General features: G+C 42.0%; 1 protein-coding gene across 6 annotated transcripts in view; it reads left to right on the forward strand.

The window, feature by feature from the left end:
* The window catches only part of CACNB1 (calcium voltage-gated channel auxiliary subunit beta 1), a 186,023-nt gene that overhangs the window by 135,221 nt on the left and 33,080 nt on the right, over nt 1-17,722 (forward strand). For all 6 annotated transcript variants that reach the window (XM_069751677.1, XM_069751674.1, XM_069751678.1 and 3 more), the window contains one exon: nt 12,572-12,681. In XM_069751677.1, the coding sequence (XP_069607778.1) occupies nt 12,572-12,681 (110 nt within the window). The remainder of the gene's footprint in view (nt 1-12,571; nt 12,682-17,722) is intronic.

A 17,722-nucleotide genomic window follows, 5' to 3' on the forward strand; every position in this document is an offset into this window, starting at 1 on the left:
CCCACCGCCATCAGGAACCTCATTGCTCGCTGTCACATAGCACTGTCCTAGCTAGTGCACTGTCCGGCAAGTGGTGCTAGCCTCATCACTGCAGATAGTATCACACAGGCGACAGTGACAAACACGAAAGGGACGAGGAGAAAACACCACACTTAGCTTCCAGACTCTGCTGCCGAGGTGCACACCGCAGATTACACAGAAACAAGACTCCAAACTCCAGAAAAAGCGGACACCAGAGAGCTGACACTGCAAGGCTGGTCTCCATAGAGAAACTCTATCATCAACAGTCAGCTGATGCATCAGGTGACCATTTAAAGGATGGTGGGAGTGTTCACCATCAACATCAGCTGACCTAGCAACTCTGCAGCTGCAGTAGATTGTCAGTGAGGGAAAAACTGACATTAACATATAATTATTTGTCATTTACATACTAATCTTTATATGGGTATCATACTAATTTTATTTAGTTTGGTATGTAGCACCAGGGCAAATCCTTTATATTTTTTATTCTTTTATAGTGCCAGCTGTGTACTTAGCAGTGAGTCCAGAGGACATAGATTTTTAACAATGACAAAAGCTGTAATGATATTGTGCATTTTACAGTACAAGGGGGTCTTGGCATATGCAAAATGAAAACTTAATTGTAAAAATAATATATATTCTCCATTACCTAAGGCCATTGATCATTCATGACAAATCAAAGCACAGAATACATTTTCAATTTAGTGCACAATAAATCGGTATATGATCACTAGTGGGCAGCAGTGAGCCATGAAGATGGAGCTTAAAGCCTGTATCATGAGGAGCAAGTTACTCGCCCCCTGTCATTTAAAATCCATCACAATCACTTATTACTGGGAAGTTATTACAAGGGTCTTTGCCACCTACAGAGATAGTGCAGGTTATTGATCTCCATGGTTTTTCTTATATACTATTTACATCTTTATCTCCTTATTTTCTGAGATGTTAAATATTTATATAAATATATATATCGGCAGCACAGAGGCTCAGTGGTTAGCACTACCAAGGAAAGCAACAGCTGCATGAAGCTTGTATGTTCTCCCCATGTATGCATGGATTTCCTCCGGGTTCTCCAGCTTCCTCCCACTCCCCAAAGACATACTGATAGGAATTTTAGATTGTGAGCCCCAATGGGAGCAGTGACCATAATATCTGTACAGTGCTGTGGAAATATTGGGCTGTATAAGTGAGCTAAATAAATAACTACAATATAAGAGGTATTGATGGCCAATACAATAAAAGATAGAGTGAGTAATGAGGATATTAAGGACTCAATGCTATCCTGAAAAATTTGTACAAATTGCAAGGTGGCATACAGGAAGCTAAGCCTTCTGTACTAGCATCCCCTCCAATTTACTCACCTAATTGCCACTTACAGAATTTTAGCAGATGGCGACATACACAGCATCGGTGCAACAAAAACTAGTGTGGCACACAATCATGGCCGAAAGTGTTGTCACCCTTGAAATTGTTCCATTAAATGAAGCTTTTTTTCCCAGAAAATTAATGGACCATATAACAACATATGTAAGTGCAATCATTTTCTGCAAGACGTACTTCATTTTCTATTAACACTTTCGGACATGACTGTAAATGTTCCTGAAAAAAACAATATGATTCAAAAACACAGGCACTTTTTAAAATAAAACAGTAAGGCCAGCTTTAGAAACTCACACAGTATGTTCGCAAGGAATATTTTTTATCACAAGGACTGTTATGCTGCTAACTGAGGTTTTTCAGGTTTGTCGACCAAAGAATTGGTGTTTTCATATTTTGAAAAACACTTTTCATCTTCATTTTCTACAAACACTCCTAACAGTATGTTCACACAAAAGTTTTTGACGAAGATTCTGAAGTAAATTCTACTCCAAAATCTACATTAAACCAGCTTCAAATACTATTATATTGTATTCAAATAATGAATTGAAAATGTACTCAAAGAGCATTTAACCCCTTAGTGACGGAGCCAAATTTTTGAAATCTGACCAGTGTCACTTTATGTGGTTATAACTCTGGAATGCTTTAACAAAGCCCAGTGATTTTGAGATTGTTTTTTTCGTGACACATTATACTTTATGATAATGGTAAATTTAGGTTGATATGCTTTATGTTTATTTATAAAAAATATCAGAAATTTGAAAAAAATGTTACAAAATTAGCAATTTTCAAACTTTGAATGATTATCCCTTTAATCCCGATAGTCATACCACAGCAAAACATTAATAATTAACATTTCCGACATGTCTGCTTTACAACACCACCATTTGCAAAATGTTATTTTATTTTGTTAGCATTTTAGGAGGATTAAAAATGTAGCAACAATTTAAATTTTTTTCAAGGAAATTTACAAAATGTATTTTTTTAGGGACCTATCCATGTTTGAAGTGACTTTAGGGGTCCTATATATAGGGAAATCCTCACAAGTGATACCATTTTAAAAACAGCATCCCCAGACATATTGAAAACTGCAGTCAGGTAGTTTGTTAACCCTTCGGGTGATTTTCAGGAATGAATGCAAAGTGGCATGAGAAAAATGAAAATGTGTATTTTTACCACCTAAATGTCACTAACTTCTGAACAGATTACTACAGCTGTCAGACTCTAAGGCCGCTATTTGGTCATGAATTTCCATGACAAACATCAGGACCATGCAATCATGATCTGAGACCACCAATTGGGATAAAGAGGAAGCCCCCACAGTCTGTTAACCGTTTATAATGATGTAGTCACTATTGACAGCAGCATCTAAGGGGTTAAATAGATTTGGACGGTGCAAACACTGATCATGGCTGATGCAGCAAGTTGTCAGCTATAGTGTACAGCCGACAGCTGCTGGATTGTCACCTGTATGGGGATATAAGTCTCTTATATCTCAGGTCAGTTAAAAGGCGTATTGGCGGTCACTAAGGGGTTAAAGCAGATTTTTCATGTAGATCTTGGAGCAGAATCTGCCATTAAAGCCTTATGAAAAAAACCTTATGTGAATAGTGTTAGTTCACATTGATTTTTCCTAATGTGGATTTATGGAGTGGATTCTCCTTTAAAGTCTACATAATATTATTATTATTTATTGTTATAGTGCCATTTATTCCATGGCGCTTTACATGTAAGGAGGGGTATACATAATAAAAACAGGTACAATAATCTTAAACAATACAAGTCACAACTGGTACAGGAGGAGAGAGGACCCTGTCCGCGAGGGCTCACAATCTACACATAATATAAAAAACTTTGAAATACACAGGAGCAAGCTTCCTATTGATTTGAAGTGGGGACATAATACCTAAAGTGCCCATGACGTTTATTTCTACACATTTTTTCAGTATGGGGAAAAAAAGTTGCGAAGTCGAATGTTGGGGAGTACAAAATTTGACCATTGAATGAATGAACCTATTGGAAACCATTTCCACCTACCCAAATTAAATGTAATGTTACCAATAGATGGAGATATATTATGTTCAGATCACTAAAATTATCTTCATGGTTTACAGCTTCTATGTAGGACACCTGTAATTCTGTCTGTTTGATGTAATACATTAATTAAAAATAAAATAACAATTGAAAACTCACAATGGGTATGGCATAAGTACACCAGTGTAATATACTGTATTGTTAAACACCGGGAACATGCCTGTTAGGGTATATGTACACAACATCTTTTTCAAGCAGGTCCCTTCTGAAGCCCATCTGAAGAAAACGCTCAAAAAATTAACATATTGACTGACAGTCTGCTCTCCTGATCTACATGTCTCACATTGGTAACTCCTTAATTCCTTCATAATAAGCTCTGGAGGCAGATTCTCAGGGAGATCTGTGTGTTCCACCCATAGATCTTAACAGCTCATTTACAAATTAAGAAAACATGGATTTTTCTGGAATAAAATATCAGATCACAGATATCAACATATCATTTTATTCAGCTTACTATGACTTGTATGCCCATATAGACAGCTTAGGAGGGTTGATCCTTCGGACAGATTCCATTTAATAGGGGCCTATGGATGCGTGAAACAAAGTACATAGAAGCTATGTGAATTGAGCTTGCCATACTCACCTACTAACAATGCTCATACAGTGAAGTAAAGAGCACCATATCCTCTGTAGTATGTAGGAGTGCCTCCAGCTTTAGATAAGTCATACACGTCTAAAAGAAACATACACAGGAGATGTTGGTAATAGTCATACTGGTCATGTAGTCTTCATTACTACATATTTACTACATAATATGGGATTATACTAAATGGGGATTTTATACATGCATTTTTGTAGCAGTTGACCTAATATACAGCCTTGACCTGGAAACAATTGACACATGGATCACATCACATATAGGGGACCTTTGTATCCTTTCCACTCAGATCAGTCATGGTGCGTCTGTCTGCTTCAGTAAACATATGTATCACAAAAAATGCAGCTATTCCTGTGGAAAGATTCATAATTCATGGGGCTGCAATAATTCCCCATGAGTGACATTAATGGGTCACTTAGCACTCTATGTGGCAATGGTGAATTCACTTTACAAGACTACAGGCGGGCGGACACCATGCACATCAGATGTGTAGATTTAGATGAATGCATTCCACTTACCGGTAGTTATCATTTCAAATACAGACAACTCTGACTTTTATGAACTTTGAAGCACATTTATAAAATAAGGTGTCTAGATGCTGTGTACACTTATGTCTACTCTGTTTTTATCAAAATGTTTCATAATACACAGATAATAATAAGGCCTGGGTCACACTAGGCGTATGAAAATATGGTTCATTTTTTACGGCCGTAATACGCAGAAGTGTTCCCAAAATAGTGATCCATATGTCATCCGTAGGCAGGGTGTGTCAGCGTATTTTGCGCATGTCATCCTCCGTATGTAATCCGTATGGCATCCATACAGCGAGATTTTCTCGCAGGCTTGCAAAACAGACATACAATGGATCCATGGGCTCAAATATTCGTTAAAACATATATACAATCTATATTATATATATGTCAGTGAGACACATATATATTGTAGCGTTTCACCCGCTACGGGTCTTGGGGATACTCGCTTGGCAGCAGGATAAACACTTCAGGCACGATATCTCACACATATCTATGGTCTAAACTCCGCATAAACCAGACAGGGTACAGTCCATTTTATTACAGCCATGAAACATTAGACAGTTCACGTAGCAGATAGGCTTCTCTGCTGTATATTATAATCCCGTTGTCCGGGGTTACCACTCAGAAGTTCCACTCCTTATTACACTGACTTCAGGTCAGTCCTAGGTCCTCAACACAGACCGTCCAGGTCTACGGTCTCCAGGTGCTTCCAGGACAACTCCACTTACAGGAGCCTCCAACACCGACCGTCCGTGCTATGTCCAGCACGCAGGCTCTCCAGCCTGGAATGGTCTCTGTGTGCTTCCAGGACGTCCCCACTTGGAACCGTCCATCACACAGGCCATTCTGCAGTGTCCTGCCAGGACACACAGAAGTGTGTCCACCCTGACAGACACTCACTCAATCTCTCTCAAGCTCTCTCTTTCATGTGCTACACACACCTCCTTTACATAGGTGTAACCACACCCAGGTACCTGTCACATGGCTAGTCAGGTGAGCGTGACATCACCACAGGTCCTTACACACAAAACCATCTTACGTGTTCAGACACGCCTCTTTGGCTGGGTTTGTAGGTGACTGAACCCACCCATCTCTCCAATCACCTGGAAGCCTTCCCAATGTAAACAAACCCCTAAGCAGTAGATCTGCTTGAGCAAAACATACCCAGGCTTCCATCACAGGGCCACCCACCTCTGCGATACATACCATCCATCATTCACATGACCAGTCGCTATGCTACAATATATATATATACCGTATATACTCGATTATAAGCCGACCCGAGTATAAGCCACCCCCCTAATTTTGCCACAAAAAACTGGGAAAACTTATTGACTCGAGTAAAAGCCTAGGGTGGAAAATGCAGCAGCCAGCGGTTAATGTCAAAAATAAAAATAGATACCAATAAAAGTAAAATTAATTGAGACATCAGTAGGTTAAGTGTTTTTGAATATCCATATTGAATCAGGAGCCCCATATAATGCTCCATACAGTTCATGATGGGCCCATAAGATGCTCTATATAAAAATGTGCCCCATATACAATGCTCAGCACCGTTCATTATTGCCCCATAGCTGTGCCATATAGTGCTCTGCACCGTTCATTATTGTCCCATAGCTGTGCCATATAGTGCTCTGCACCGTTCATTATTGCCCCATAGCTGTGCCATATAGTGCTCTGCACCGTTCATTATTGCCCCATAGCTGTGCCATATAGTGCTCTGCACCGTTCATTATTGCCCCATAGCTGTGCCATATAGTGCTCTGCACAGTTCATTATTGTCCCATAGCTGTGCCATATAGTGCTCTGCACCGTTCATTATTGCCCCATAGCTGTGCCATATAGTGCCCTGCACCGTTCATTATTGCCCCATAGCTGTGCCATATAGTGCTCTGCACCGTTCATTATTGCCCCATAGCTGTGCCATATAGTGCTCTGCACCGTTCATTATTGCCCCATAGCTGTGCCATATAGTGCTCTGCACCATTCATTATTGCCCCATATACAATGCTCTGCACCGTTCATTATTGCCCCATAGCTGTGCCATATAGTGCTCTGCACCGTTCATTATTGCCCCATAGCTGTGCCATATAGTGCTCTGCACCGTTCATTATTGCCCCATAGCTGTGCCATATAGTGCTCTGCACCGTTCATTTTTGTCCCATAGCTCTGCCATATAGTGCTCTGCACCGTTCATTTTTGTCCCATAGCTGTGCCATATAGTGCTCTGCACCGTTCATTATTGCCCCATAGCTGTGCCATATAGTGCTCTGCACCGTTCATTATTGTCCCATAGCTGTGCCATATAGTGCTCTGCACCGTTCATTATTGCCCCATAGCTGTGCCATATAGTGCTCTGCACCGTTCATTATTGCCCCATAGCTGTGCCATATAGTGCTCTGCACCATTCATTATTGCCCCATAGCTGTGCCATATAGTGCTCTGCACCGTTCATTATTGCCCCATAGCTGTGCCATATAGTGCTCTGCACCGTTCATTTTTGTCCCATAGCTGTGCCATATAGTGCTCTGCACCATTCATTATTGCCCCATAGCTGTGCCATATAGTGCTCTGCACCGTTCATTATTGCCCCATAGCTGTGCCATATAGTGCTCTGCACCGTTCATTTTTGTCCCATAGCTGTGCCATATAGTGCTCTGCACCGTTCATTATTGCCCAATAGCTGTGCCATATAGTGCACTGCACCGTTCATTATTGCCCCATAGCTGTGCCATATAGTGCTCTGCACCGTTCATTATTGCCCCATAGCTGTGCCATATAGTGCTCTGCACCGATCATTATTGCCCCATAGCTGTGCCATATAGTGCTCTGCACCGTTCATTATTGCCCCATAGCTGTGCCATATATTGCTCTGCACCGTTCATTATTGCCCCATAGCTGTGCAATATAGTGCTCTGCACCGTTCATTTTTGTCCCATAGATGTGCCATATAGTACTCTGCACCGTTCATTATTGCCCCATAGCTGTGCCATATAGTGCTCTGCACCGTTCATTATTGCCCCATAGCTGTGCCATATAGTGCTCTGCACCGATCATTTGTGTCCCATAGCTGTGCCATATAGTGCTCTGCACCGTTCATTATTGCCCCATAGCTGTGCCATATAGTGCTCTGCACCATTCATTATTGCCCCATAGCTGTGCCATATAGTGCTCTGCACCGTTCATTATTGCCCCATAGCTGTGCCATATAGTGCTCTGCACCGTTCATTATTGCCCCATAGCTGTGCCATATAGTGCTCTGCACCGTTCATTATTGCCCCATAGCTGTGCCATATAGTGCTCTGCACCGTTCATTATTGCCCCATAGCTGTGCCATATAGTGCTCTGCACCGTTCATTATTGCCCCATAGCTGTGCCATATATTGCTCTGTACCGTTCATTATTGCCCCATAGCTGTGCCATATAGTGCTCTGCACCGTTCATTATTGCCCCATAGCTGTGCCATATAGTGCTCTGCACCGTGCATTATTGCCCCATAGCTGTGCCATATAGTGCTCTGCACCGTTCATTATTGTCCCAAAGCTGTGCCATATAGTGTTCTGCACCATTCATTATTGCTCCATAGCTGTGCCATATAGTGCTCTGCACCGTTCATTATTGCCCCATAGCTGTGCCATATAGTGCTCTGCACCGTTCATTATTGCCCCATAGCTGTGCCATATAGTGCTCTGCACCGTTCATTATTGCCCCATAGCTGTGCCATATAGTGCTCTGCACCGTTCATTATTGCCCCATAGCTGTGCCATATAGTGCTCTGCACCGTTCATTTTTGTCCCATATCTGTGCCATATATTGCTCTGCACCGTTCATTATTGCCCCATAGCTGTGCCATATAGTGCTCTGCACCGTTCATTATTGCCCCATAGCTGTGCCATATAGTGCTCTGCACCATTCATTATTGCCCCATAGCTGTGCCATATATTGCTCTGCACCGTTCATTATTGCCCCATAGCTGTGCCATATAGTGCTCTGCACCGTTCATTATTGCTCCATAGCTGTGCCATATAGTGCTCTGCACCGTTCATTATTGCCCCATAGCTGTGCCATATAGTGCTCTGCACCGTTCATTATTGCCCCATAGCTGTGCCATATAGTGCTCTGCACCGTTCATTATTGCCCCATAGCTGTGCCATATAGTGCTCTGCACCGTTCATTATTGCCCCATAGCTGTGCCATATAGTGCTCTGCACCATTCATTATTGCCCCATATACAATGCTCTGCACCGTTCATTATTGCCCCATAGCTGTGCCATATAGTGCTCTGCACCGTTCATTATTGCCCCATAGCTGTGCCATATAGTGCTCTGCACCGTTCATTATTGCCCCATAGCTGTGCCATATAGTGCTCTGCACCGTTCATTTTTGTCCCATAGCTCTGCCATATAGTGCTCTGCACCGTTCATTTTTGTCCCATAGCTGTGCCATATAGTGCTCTGCACCGTTCATTATTGCCCCATAGCTGTGCCATATAGTGCTCTGCACCGTTCATTATTGTCCCATAGCTGTGCCATATAGTGCTCTGCACCGTTCATTATTGCCCCATAGCTGTGCCATATAGTGCTCTGCACCGTTCATTATTGCCCCATAGCTGTGCCATATAGTGCTCTGCACCATTCATTATTGCCCCATAGCTGTGCCATATAGTGCTCTGCACCGTTCATTATTGCCCCATAGCTGTGCCATATAGTGCTCTGCACCGTTCATTTTTGTCCCATAGCTGTGCCATATAGTGCTCTGCACCATTCATTATTGCCCCATAGCTGTGCCATATAGTGCTATGCACCGTTCATTATTGCCCCATAGCTGTGCCATATAGTGCTCTGCACCGTTCATTTTTGTCCCATAGCTGTGCCATATAGTGCTCTGCACCGTTCATTATTGCCCAATAGCTGTGCCATATAGTGCACTGCACCGTTCATTATTGCCCCATAGCTGTGCCATATAGTGCTCTGCACCGTTCATTATTGCCCCATAGCTGTGCCATATAGTGCTCTGCACCGATCATTATTGCCCCATAGCTGTGCCATATAGTGCTCTGCACCGTTCATTATTGCCCCATAGCTGTGCCATATATTGCTATGCACCGTTCATTATTGCCCCATAGCTGTGCAATATAGTGCTCTGCACCGTTCATTTTTGTCCCATAGATGTGCCATATAGTGCTCTGCACCGATCATTTGTGTCCCATAGCTGTGCCATATAGTGCTCTGCACCGTTCATTATTGCCCCATAGCTGTGCCATATAGTGCTCTGCACCGTTCATTATTGCCCCATAGCTGTGCCATATAGTGCTCTGCACCGTTCATTATTGCCCCATAGCTGTGCCATATAGTGCTCTGCACCGTTCATTATTGCCCCATAGCTGTGCCATATAGTGCTCTGCACCGTTCATTATTGCCCCATAGCTGTGCCATATAGTGCTCTGCACCGTTCATTATTGCCCCATAGCTGTGCCATATAGTGCTCTGCACCGTTCATTATTGCCCCATAGCTGTGCCATATATTGCTCTGTACCGTTCATTATTGCCCCATAGCTGTGCCATATAGTGCTCTGCACCGTTCATTATTGCCCCATAGCTGTGCCATATAGTGCTCTGCACCGTTCATTATTGCCCCATAGCTGTGCCATATAGTGCTCTGCACCGTTCATTATTGTCCCAAAGCTGTGCCATATAGTGCTCTGCACCATTCATTATTGCCCCATAGCTGTGCCATATAGTGCTCTGCACCGTTCATTATTGCCCCATAGCTGTGCCATATAGTGCTCTGCACCGTTCATTATTGCCCCATAGCTGTGCCATACAGTGCTCTGCACCGTTCATTATTGCCCCATAGCTGTGCCATATAGTGCTCTGCACCGTTCATTATTGCCCCATAGCTGTGCCATATAGTGCTCTGCACCGTTCATTTTTGTCCCTTAGCTGTGCCATATAGTGCTCTGCACCGTTCATTATTGCCCCATAGCTGTGCCATATAGTGCTCTGCACCGTTTATTATTGTTCCATAGCTGTGCCATATAGTGCTCTGTACCGTTCATTATTGCCCCATAGCTGTGCCATATAGTGCTCTGCACCATTCATTATTGCCCCATAGCTGTGCCATATAGTGCTCTGCACCGTTCATTTTTGTCCCATAGCTGTGCCTTATAATGCTCTGCACCATTCATTATTGCCCCATAGCTGTGCCATATAGTGCTCTGCACCATTCATTATTGCCCCATAGGTGTGCCATATAGTGCTCTGCACGGTTCATTATTGCCCCATAGATGCTCCATATAAAAATGTGCCATTGCTGCTGCTGCAATAAAAAAAAAAATGCTATCCCAGCGTCTCTCCGTACTGACTAATCAGGCAGAGGGCGGCGCGCACACTATACGTCATCGCGCCCTCTGACCTGCACAGTCAGAGCGGAGAGACGCCGGGAAGACGTAGCGGCGCCGAGAAGATGGAACGGCACCCGGCGTGTGGAACGGGGATAGGTAAGTATGACATACTTACCTGCTCCCGGCGTCCCGCTCCTTCTCCCGGACAGCTGGTCTTCGGTGCCGCAGCTTCTTCCTCTATCAGCAGTCACCGTTACCGCTGATTAGAGAAATGAATATGCGGCTCCACCCCTATGGGAGTGGAGTCCATATTCATCTTTCTAATGAGCGGTCCCAGGTGACCGCTGAAGAGGGGAAGAGCTGCAGCACCCGAAGACAGTGTAACAGGCAGGGGGAGCGTCAGGATCACCGGGACTAGGTAAGTATACCTCAGCGCCCTCTCCCCCTCACCCGCCGACACTGCCGCCCACCGTGACTCGAGTATAAGCCGAAAGGGGCACTTTCAGCCCAAAAATTTGGGCTGAAAATCTCGGCTTATACTCGAGTATATACGATATATATATATATATATATGTATATATATATATATATATACAGTATATATGTATATTTCATACAGCGCTAGATAGCAGAAAAGCCCGTAATTCAATTGCCGGCTTTTGCTATCTCCTTCTCAAACCTGACAGGATATGAGACATGGTTTACATACAGTAAACCATTTCATATCCCTTTTTTTTTTTTTTACATATTCCTCATTAGTAATGTTACAAGTGTATGTGTGTAAAATTTTGGGGATCTAGCTGTTAAAATAAAGGGTTAAATCGCAGAAAAAAACTGGCGTGGGCTCCCGCGCAATTTTCTCCGCCAGAGTGGTAAAGCCAGTGACTGAGGGCAGATATTAAATATAAATATAAATATATATATGTGTCTCACTGAGATATATATATATATATATATATATATATATATATACCCCTATACTATGTGTAGACATTTATTCTATCTATTCTAATAAAACCTGTCAGTGTGATTTTACTGTACACCGCACTGAATTGCCGGCTATTCTATAGAACACTGCTACGTATTTCTCGCAAGTCACACTGTTGGTCCGTGTGTAATCCGTATTATTCTCGCCCCCATTGACTTTCATTGGTGGATTTTTTGCGCAATACGCTGACAAACGCAGCATGCTGCGATTTTCTACGGCCGTACAAGACCGTATAATACGGATGCCTATAAGGCAGATAGGAGCTGGGCCATAGAGACTCATTGGTCCGTGTGCAACGCGTATTTTCTGCGCCTCTCTTACGTCCGTAACACTCGCTAGTGTGACACTGGCCTAATACAGAATATAAGACAGAACATAAAATAAAGTAAACCATATTCAGTATCACGAAAACATAACAAAACTGAGATCAGACCTAATAGGTCTGATATTGCAACGTTCCAGTTTCCCGTAATGTCAAAATTAGTTCAATTCAAGGTCACCATTCCATAGGCGAACATACATGCTGTATACTTATGATATTCGTACATACATCAGTATAACTGCTTCAGATACCATCTTCCCCATTTCACATTTGTCTTTTATGGTCTTTTAAACAGGATCTCGATCACTCGGGTCACCGCTGACATCTCCCTCGCCAAACGTTCTGTCCTGAACAATCCCAGCAAGCACAACATCATGGAGAGGTCTAATACGCGCTCTAGTCTTGGTGAGTGGTCAACGGGGTGGAAATAAACGTTAGAAATTTATATTGAATCCACACCAGGTCACTACAACCTGACAGAAGTCAAAAGGGGTCATGTCGTCATTAGAATCTCTGAGATTACACTTTGGGCCTATTTCAAGATGAACAAACACAAAAAAATACCGCGCTATAACCGCCCCTCTAAGGAGGCTACTAGTGCATGAATACCCTATTGGTATATGTAAGACCAACTGGCTGCGGGCCCAAAGTGAAAGTGAAAGTACAAATAAAGTGCACGCTTATATTATGCCCCTAATTGGCACCTGGTTCCACAGCACAGTCTAGCTCCAACAGTATTAATATTAACTCACATCTACCTGCTTAAGGGTAGAGAATTACCTACTTCAACCGCCGGGTTGATGAGGCTGGCGTGCAGGGGTCCCGTGGCGTTCCTATACAGCGGGTGGGGCGGAAGAAATGCTTTGGCCGCAGGGTGGATGTGACCGGCGTGCAGGGTTGCTGCGCCGCTCCGGATCAGCGGGTAGGACGGAGGAGGTGTGGGCAGTGCAGAGCCAGCGGCGCCCCGGCCGGTAGCGATACTGGATGCACGCAAGAAACAGGACGGTGGCCGATACCAGTCGGCCAGTCGACCTGGCAGTGACGTCACTAGCTATGGAAGCAGCGAAGGGTCAGTTTCAACCAACGCGTTTCGAGGTGGGACGCACCTCTTCGTCAGGGTTACGGACCCTTCCCTGTGAAGCCACATATATTGATGTAAACTAATTACCTCCGCCCCCTCACCTTAACCCTTTGCAAGCCTGATTAACCTATCGGTATATTGTGAGCTGTCCTTCATAGATACTCTTTCCTATTAATGAGGTCAATCGGTCCTTTTTATTAATCTAATAATATATATAAAAAAGAGAGCTAAATTTTATTACCATACATTTAAGACTACAAATAGACAACAATAAATAATAATAGCTATAAATACTATAAATACTAAAAATACTATAAAAATGCACATACGTGCAATTGGTTGAGTGAACAGTAATTCATTAAAAAGACAACAAACTGCTATAATATTGATATAAACACTAGAAAAAAATTTATATATATGAATAAAGATAAAAATAAAGATAAAAATAAAAATAAACATGTATAGAAGTAGGAGAACTGGGGTGCAAAAATTACTGTAACTTAGTGTGCGCACATCTGTAAATATATATATACACACATTTTCTATCGGATATGCATCCCAGGGATACCAGATCTCCATACTTGAATGTGGTTAAAAGGCATATAGCTCTAGCTCATGATTGAGGCCATTAGGGGCCAAACTATCCAACATAAAAATCCATTCGGATTCCTTCCTGGACATCTGCTTGATAAAATCACCCCCTCTCCAATTAGGATGGACTATCTGGATGCCACAAAAACTCATACTTTTAAGAGATTGTTTATGCTTTTCTTTAAAGTGGCGCGAGAGTGGATGCCCCATAAAACCTTTTAAGATGTTCTTACAATGCTCCTTTAAACGGATACTAAGATGCCGTTTAGTGCGGCCCACATACAATTTATTGCATGCACATTGTATGATGTAAATTACCCCCTTTGAATTGCATGATATATCATCTCTAATAGTGAACACTCTTGTTCCATAAGCATTGGAGAAGGCAGACTGCTTATCTTTTTTGAAAGTGGTATGCGTGCAGGCGAAGCACGTTCCACAGGGAAAAAAGCCTGTTTTAGTTGTTGCTGCACTAGAATGGTTACCTCGTCCATTTGAACCTATCATTTTGGTTGTAGGGGCTATAAGCTGACCTAATGATTGAGATTTTCTATATATAAATTTGGGAATAGTAGGTAGAAAATCTCCTATTACCTTATCTTGCCTCAAAATTGACCAGTGTTTCCGTATAATTCCCACAAATTTTTTATGATTAGCATGGTATCGTGTGATGAAGGGTAAATTAGAAATCTGGTCCTTCAGGTCTACCTCCTTAATATTATTTACGTTCTTATTATTTGCCTTTTCCAACAGAGATTCCCTTGGTAGGATAGCCACGTCGTATTGTGCTTTTTCCAGCAAGGATTTTGTGTAACCCTTATCCATAAATTGCTGAGTTAAATGATTGGCTTCTTGATTGTAGTCTACCATATTAGAGCAATTCCGTCTAATTCTAGTATATTGGCTCTTAGGTACGTTAGCTAGCCACACTGGTAGATGACAACTAGTAATGTGAATAAAGCTATTAGAGTCTACCTCTTTGCGGTGACATTTAGTGTGCAATTGGTTATTGTCCACATAGATATTTAAATCCAAGAAATTTATGTTAGTTGTACTAATGTTTGGGGTAAATTCCAGGCCATACTGGTTGCTGTTGAGGCCTGCAATGAATTTGTCCAGATCAGATTGCAGGCCATCCCAGATAAAAAGGATGTCATCTATAAAGCGGCGCCATATAACTAGGCCTGGATGTAATAGGCCTTCTGACATAATATGTGACTCCTCCCATTTGGCAACGTATATATTTGCATAACTTGGTGCGAAGCGCGTCCCCATGGCGGTCCCCCATGTTTGTAAATAGTGTTGGTCTTCATACACAAAGAAATTGTGTTGCAGTATAAATTTAATGCAATCCAAGATGTATTGAATTTGGGTTTGGGTGTAAGTGCCTAAGGAGCCAAGAAAATATTCCGCTGCCTCGCAACCTTTCTCCTGATTGATAACTGTGTACAGAGATTTGATGTCCAGGGTTCCCAGTATGTACCTCTTATTCCATTTAATTTCCTTCAAAATTTCCAAAGTATGTCCTGTGTCTTTTAGGTATGCTGGAATAAGTTGCATACATTTTTGTAAATGTACATCCACATATCGTGATAAGTTGGCGGTCAAGTTGTTAATTCCGGATATAATCGCCTGCCAGGTGGATGTGTTTGATCCTTATGTATCTTTGGAATATGGTAGAACACCGCCTTACTGGGATTCTTGTTTAAAATGTAATGATACTCCTTTGTGTTCAGGATGCCTCTTGATTTACCTTTATACGCCAATGCACTTAGTTTAATAATATACTGGGTGGTTGGGTCATATCTTAATTTCTTATATGTAATGGGATCACTTAGGAGTCGTAACGACTCCTGATGGTACATGGAGTGATCCAAAATTACAATGCCCCCACCCTTGTCAGCTGGTCTGACAACAATGTTATTATTCGTTTGTAGATCTTTTATTGCTTTTCTTTCCTGTGAATTCAAATTATTCGGTAGATATTGCATGTTTTTAGTGTTATATTTCCTTATATCTCTTGAGACCAACATGTCAAAGGAATGAAAAGCTTTGGAATACTCCTGTATTGGGTGAAAGGTAGATGCATTGGCCAGAGACGTATGTACATATTCAGTAGTATTACACAGTCTAACATCCGTAGATATATGCTCCTTTTTCAAGAAGTACTTTTTGAGGGCCAGATTGCGGAGGTATTTTTTCATGCTAATATATAGCTCAAAGGGTTTGGCCTGTTTGGTTGGGGCAAATTTTAGCCCCTTCTGCAGCAGTGAAATCTCATTCCCAGATAGTTGGTGTGAGCTGAGATTATACACATGCTGGGGATTATTAATTACTTTATCTGATTTCTTTTTGGAGAGTTTGCCCCCTCTTTTCCCTCTTTTTGTCTTTGTTTTGGAAATTTGGCCTGGAAAAAATCCCGATTAATTTGTGATTGAGTGAATGTGGTTTTATTTTTCTTATAAGTTGCGCCAATTTTGGCTGTACTCGTATTCTTGCTTATTACTTTATTTAAGCGTCCTTGGTTGGATTTTGTTTGAACATCTTAAAAGGTTTTATGGGGCATCCACTCTCGAACATCTTAAAAGGAATGAGATTTCACTGCTGCAGAAGGGGCTAAAATTTGCCCCAACCAAACAGGCCAAACCCTTTGAGCTATATATTAGCATGAAAAAATACCTCCGCAATCTGGCCCTCAAAAAGTACTTCTTGAAAAAGGAGCATATATCTACGGATGTTAGACTGTGTAATACTACTGAATATGTACATACGTCTCTGGCCAATGCATCTACCTTTCACCCAATACAGGAGTATTCCAAAGCTTTTCATTCCTTTGACATGTTGGTCTCAAGAGATATAAGGAAATATAACACTAAAAACATGCAATATCTACCGAATAATTTGAATTCACAGGAAAGAAAAGCAATAAAAGATCTACAAACGAATAATAACATTGTTGTCAGACCAGCTGACAAGGGTGGGGGCATTGTAATTTTGGATCACTCCATGTACCATCAGGAGTCGTTACGACTCCTAAGTGATCCCATTACATATAAGAAATTAAGATATGACCCAACCACCCAGTATATTATTAAACTAAGTGCATTGGCGTATAAAGGTAAATCAAGAGGCATCCTGAACACAAAGGAGTATCATTACATTTTAAACAAGAATCCCAGTAAGGCGGTGTTCTACCATATTCCAAAGATACATAAGGATCAAACACATCCACCTGGCAGGCCGATTATATCCGGAATTAACAACTTGACCGCCAACTTATCACGATATGTGGATGTACATTTACAAAAATGTTTGCAACTTATTCCAGCATACCTAAAAGACACAGGACATACTTTGGAAATTTTGAAGGAAATTAAATGGAATAAGAGGTACATACTGGGAACCCTGGACATCAAATCTCTGTACACAGTTATCAATCAGGAGAAAGGTTGCGAGGCAGCGGAATATTTTCTTGGCTCCTTAGGCACTTACACCCAAACCCAAATTCAATACATCTTGGATTGCATTAAATTTATACTGCAACACAATTTCTTTGTGTATGAGGACCAACACTATTTACAAACATGGGGGACCGCCATGGGGACGCGCTTCGCACCAAGTTATGCAAATATATACGTTGCCAAATGGGAGGAGTCACATATTATGTCAGAAGGCCTATTACATCCAGGCCTAGTTATATGGCGCTGCTTTATAGATGACATCCTTTTTGTCTGGGATGGCCTGCAATCTGATCTGGACAAATTCATTGCAGGC

This window comes from Ranitomeya imitator, chromosome 2 (assembly GCF_032444005.1).
Source record: "Ranitomeya imitator isolate aRanImi1 chromosome 2, aRanImi1.pri, whole genome shotgun sequence".
NCBI classification, from domain to species: Eukaryota; Metazoa; Chordata; class Amphibia; order Anura; family Dendrobatidae; genus Ranitomeya; species Ranitomeya imitator.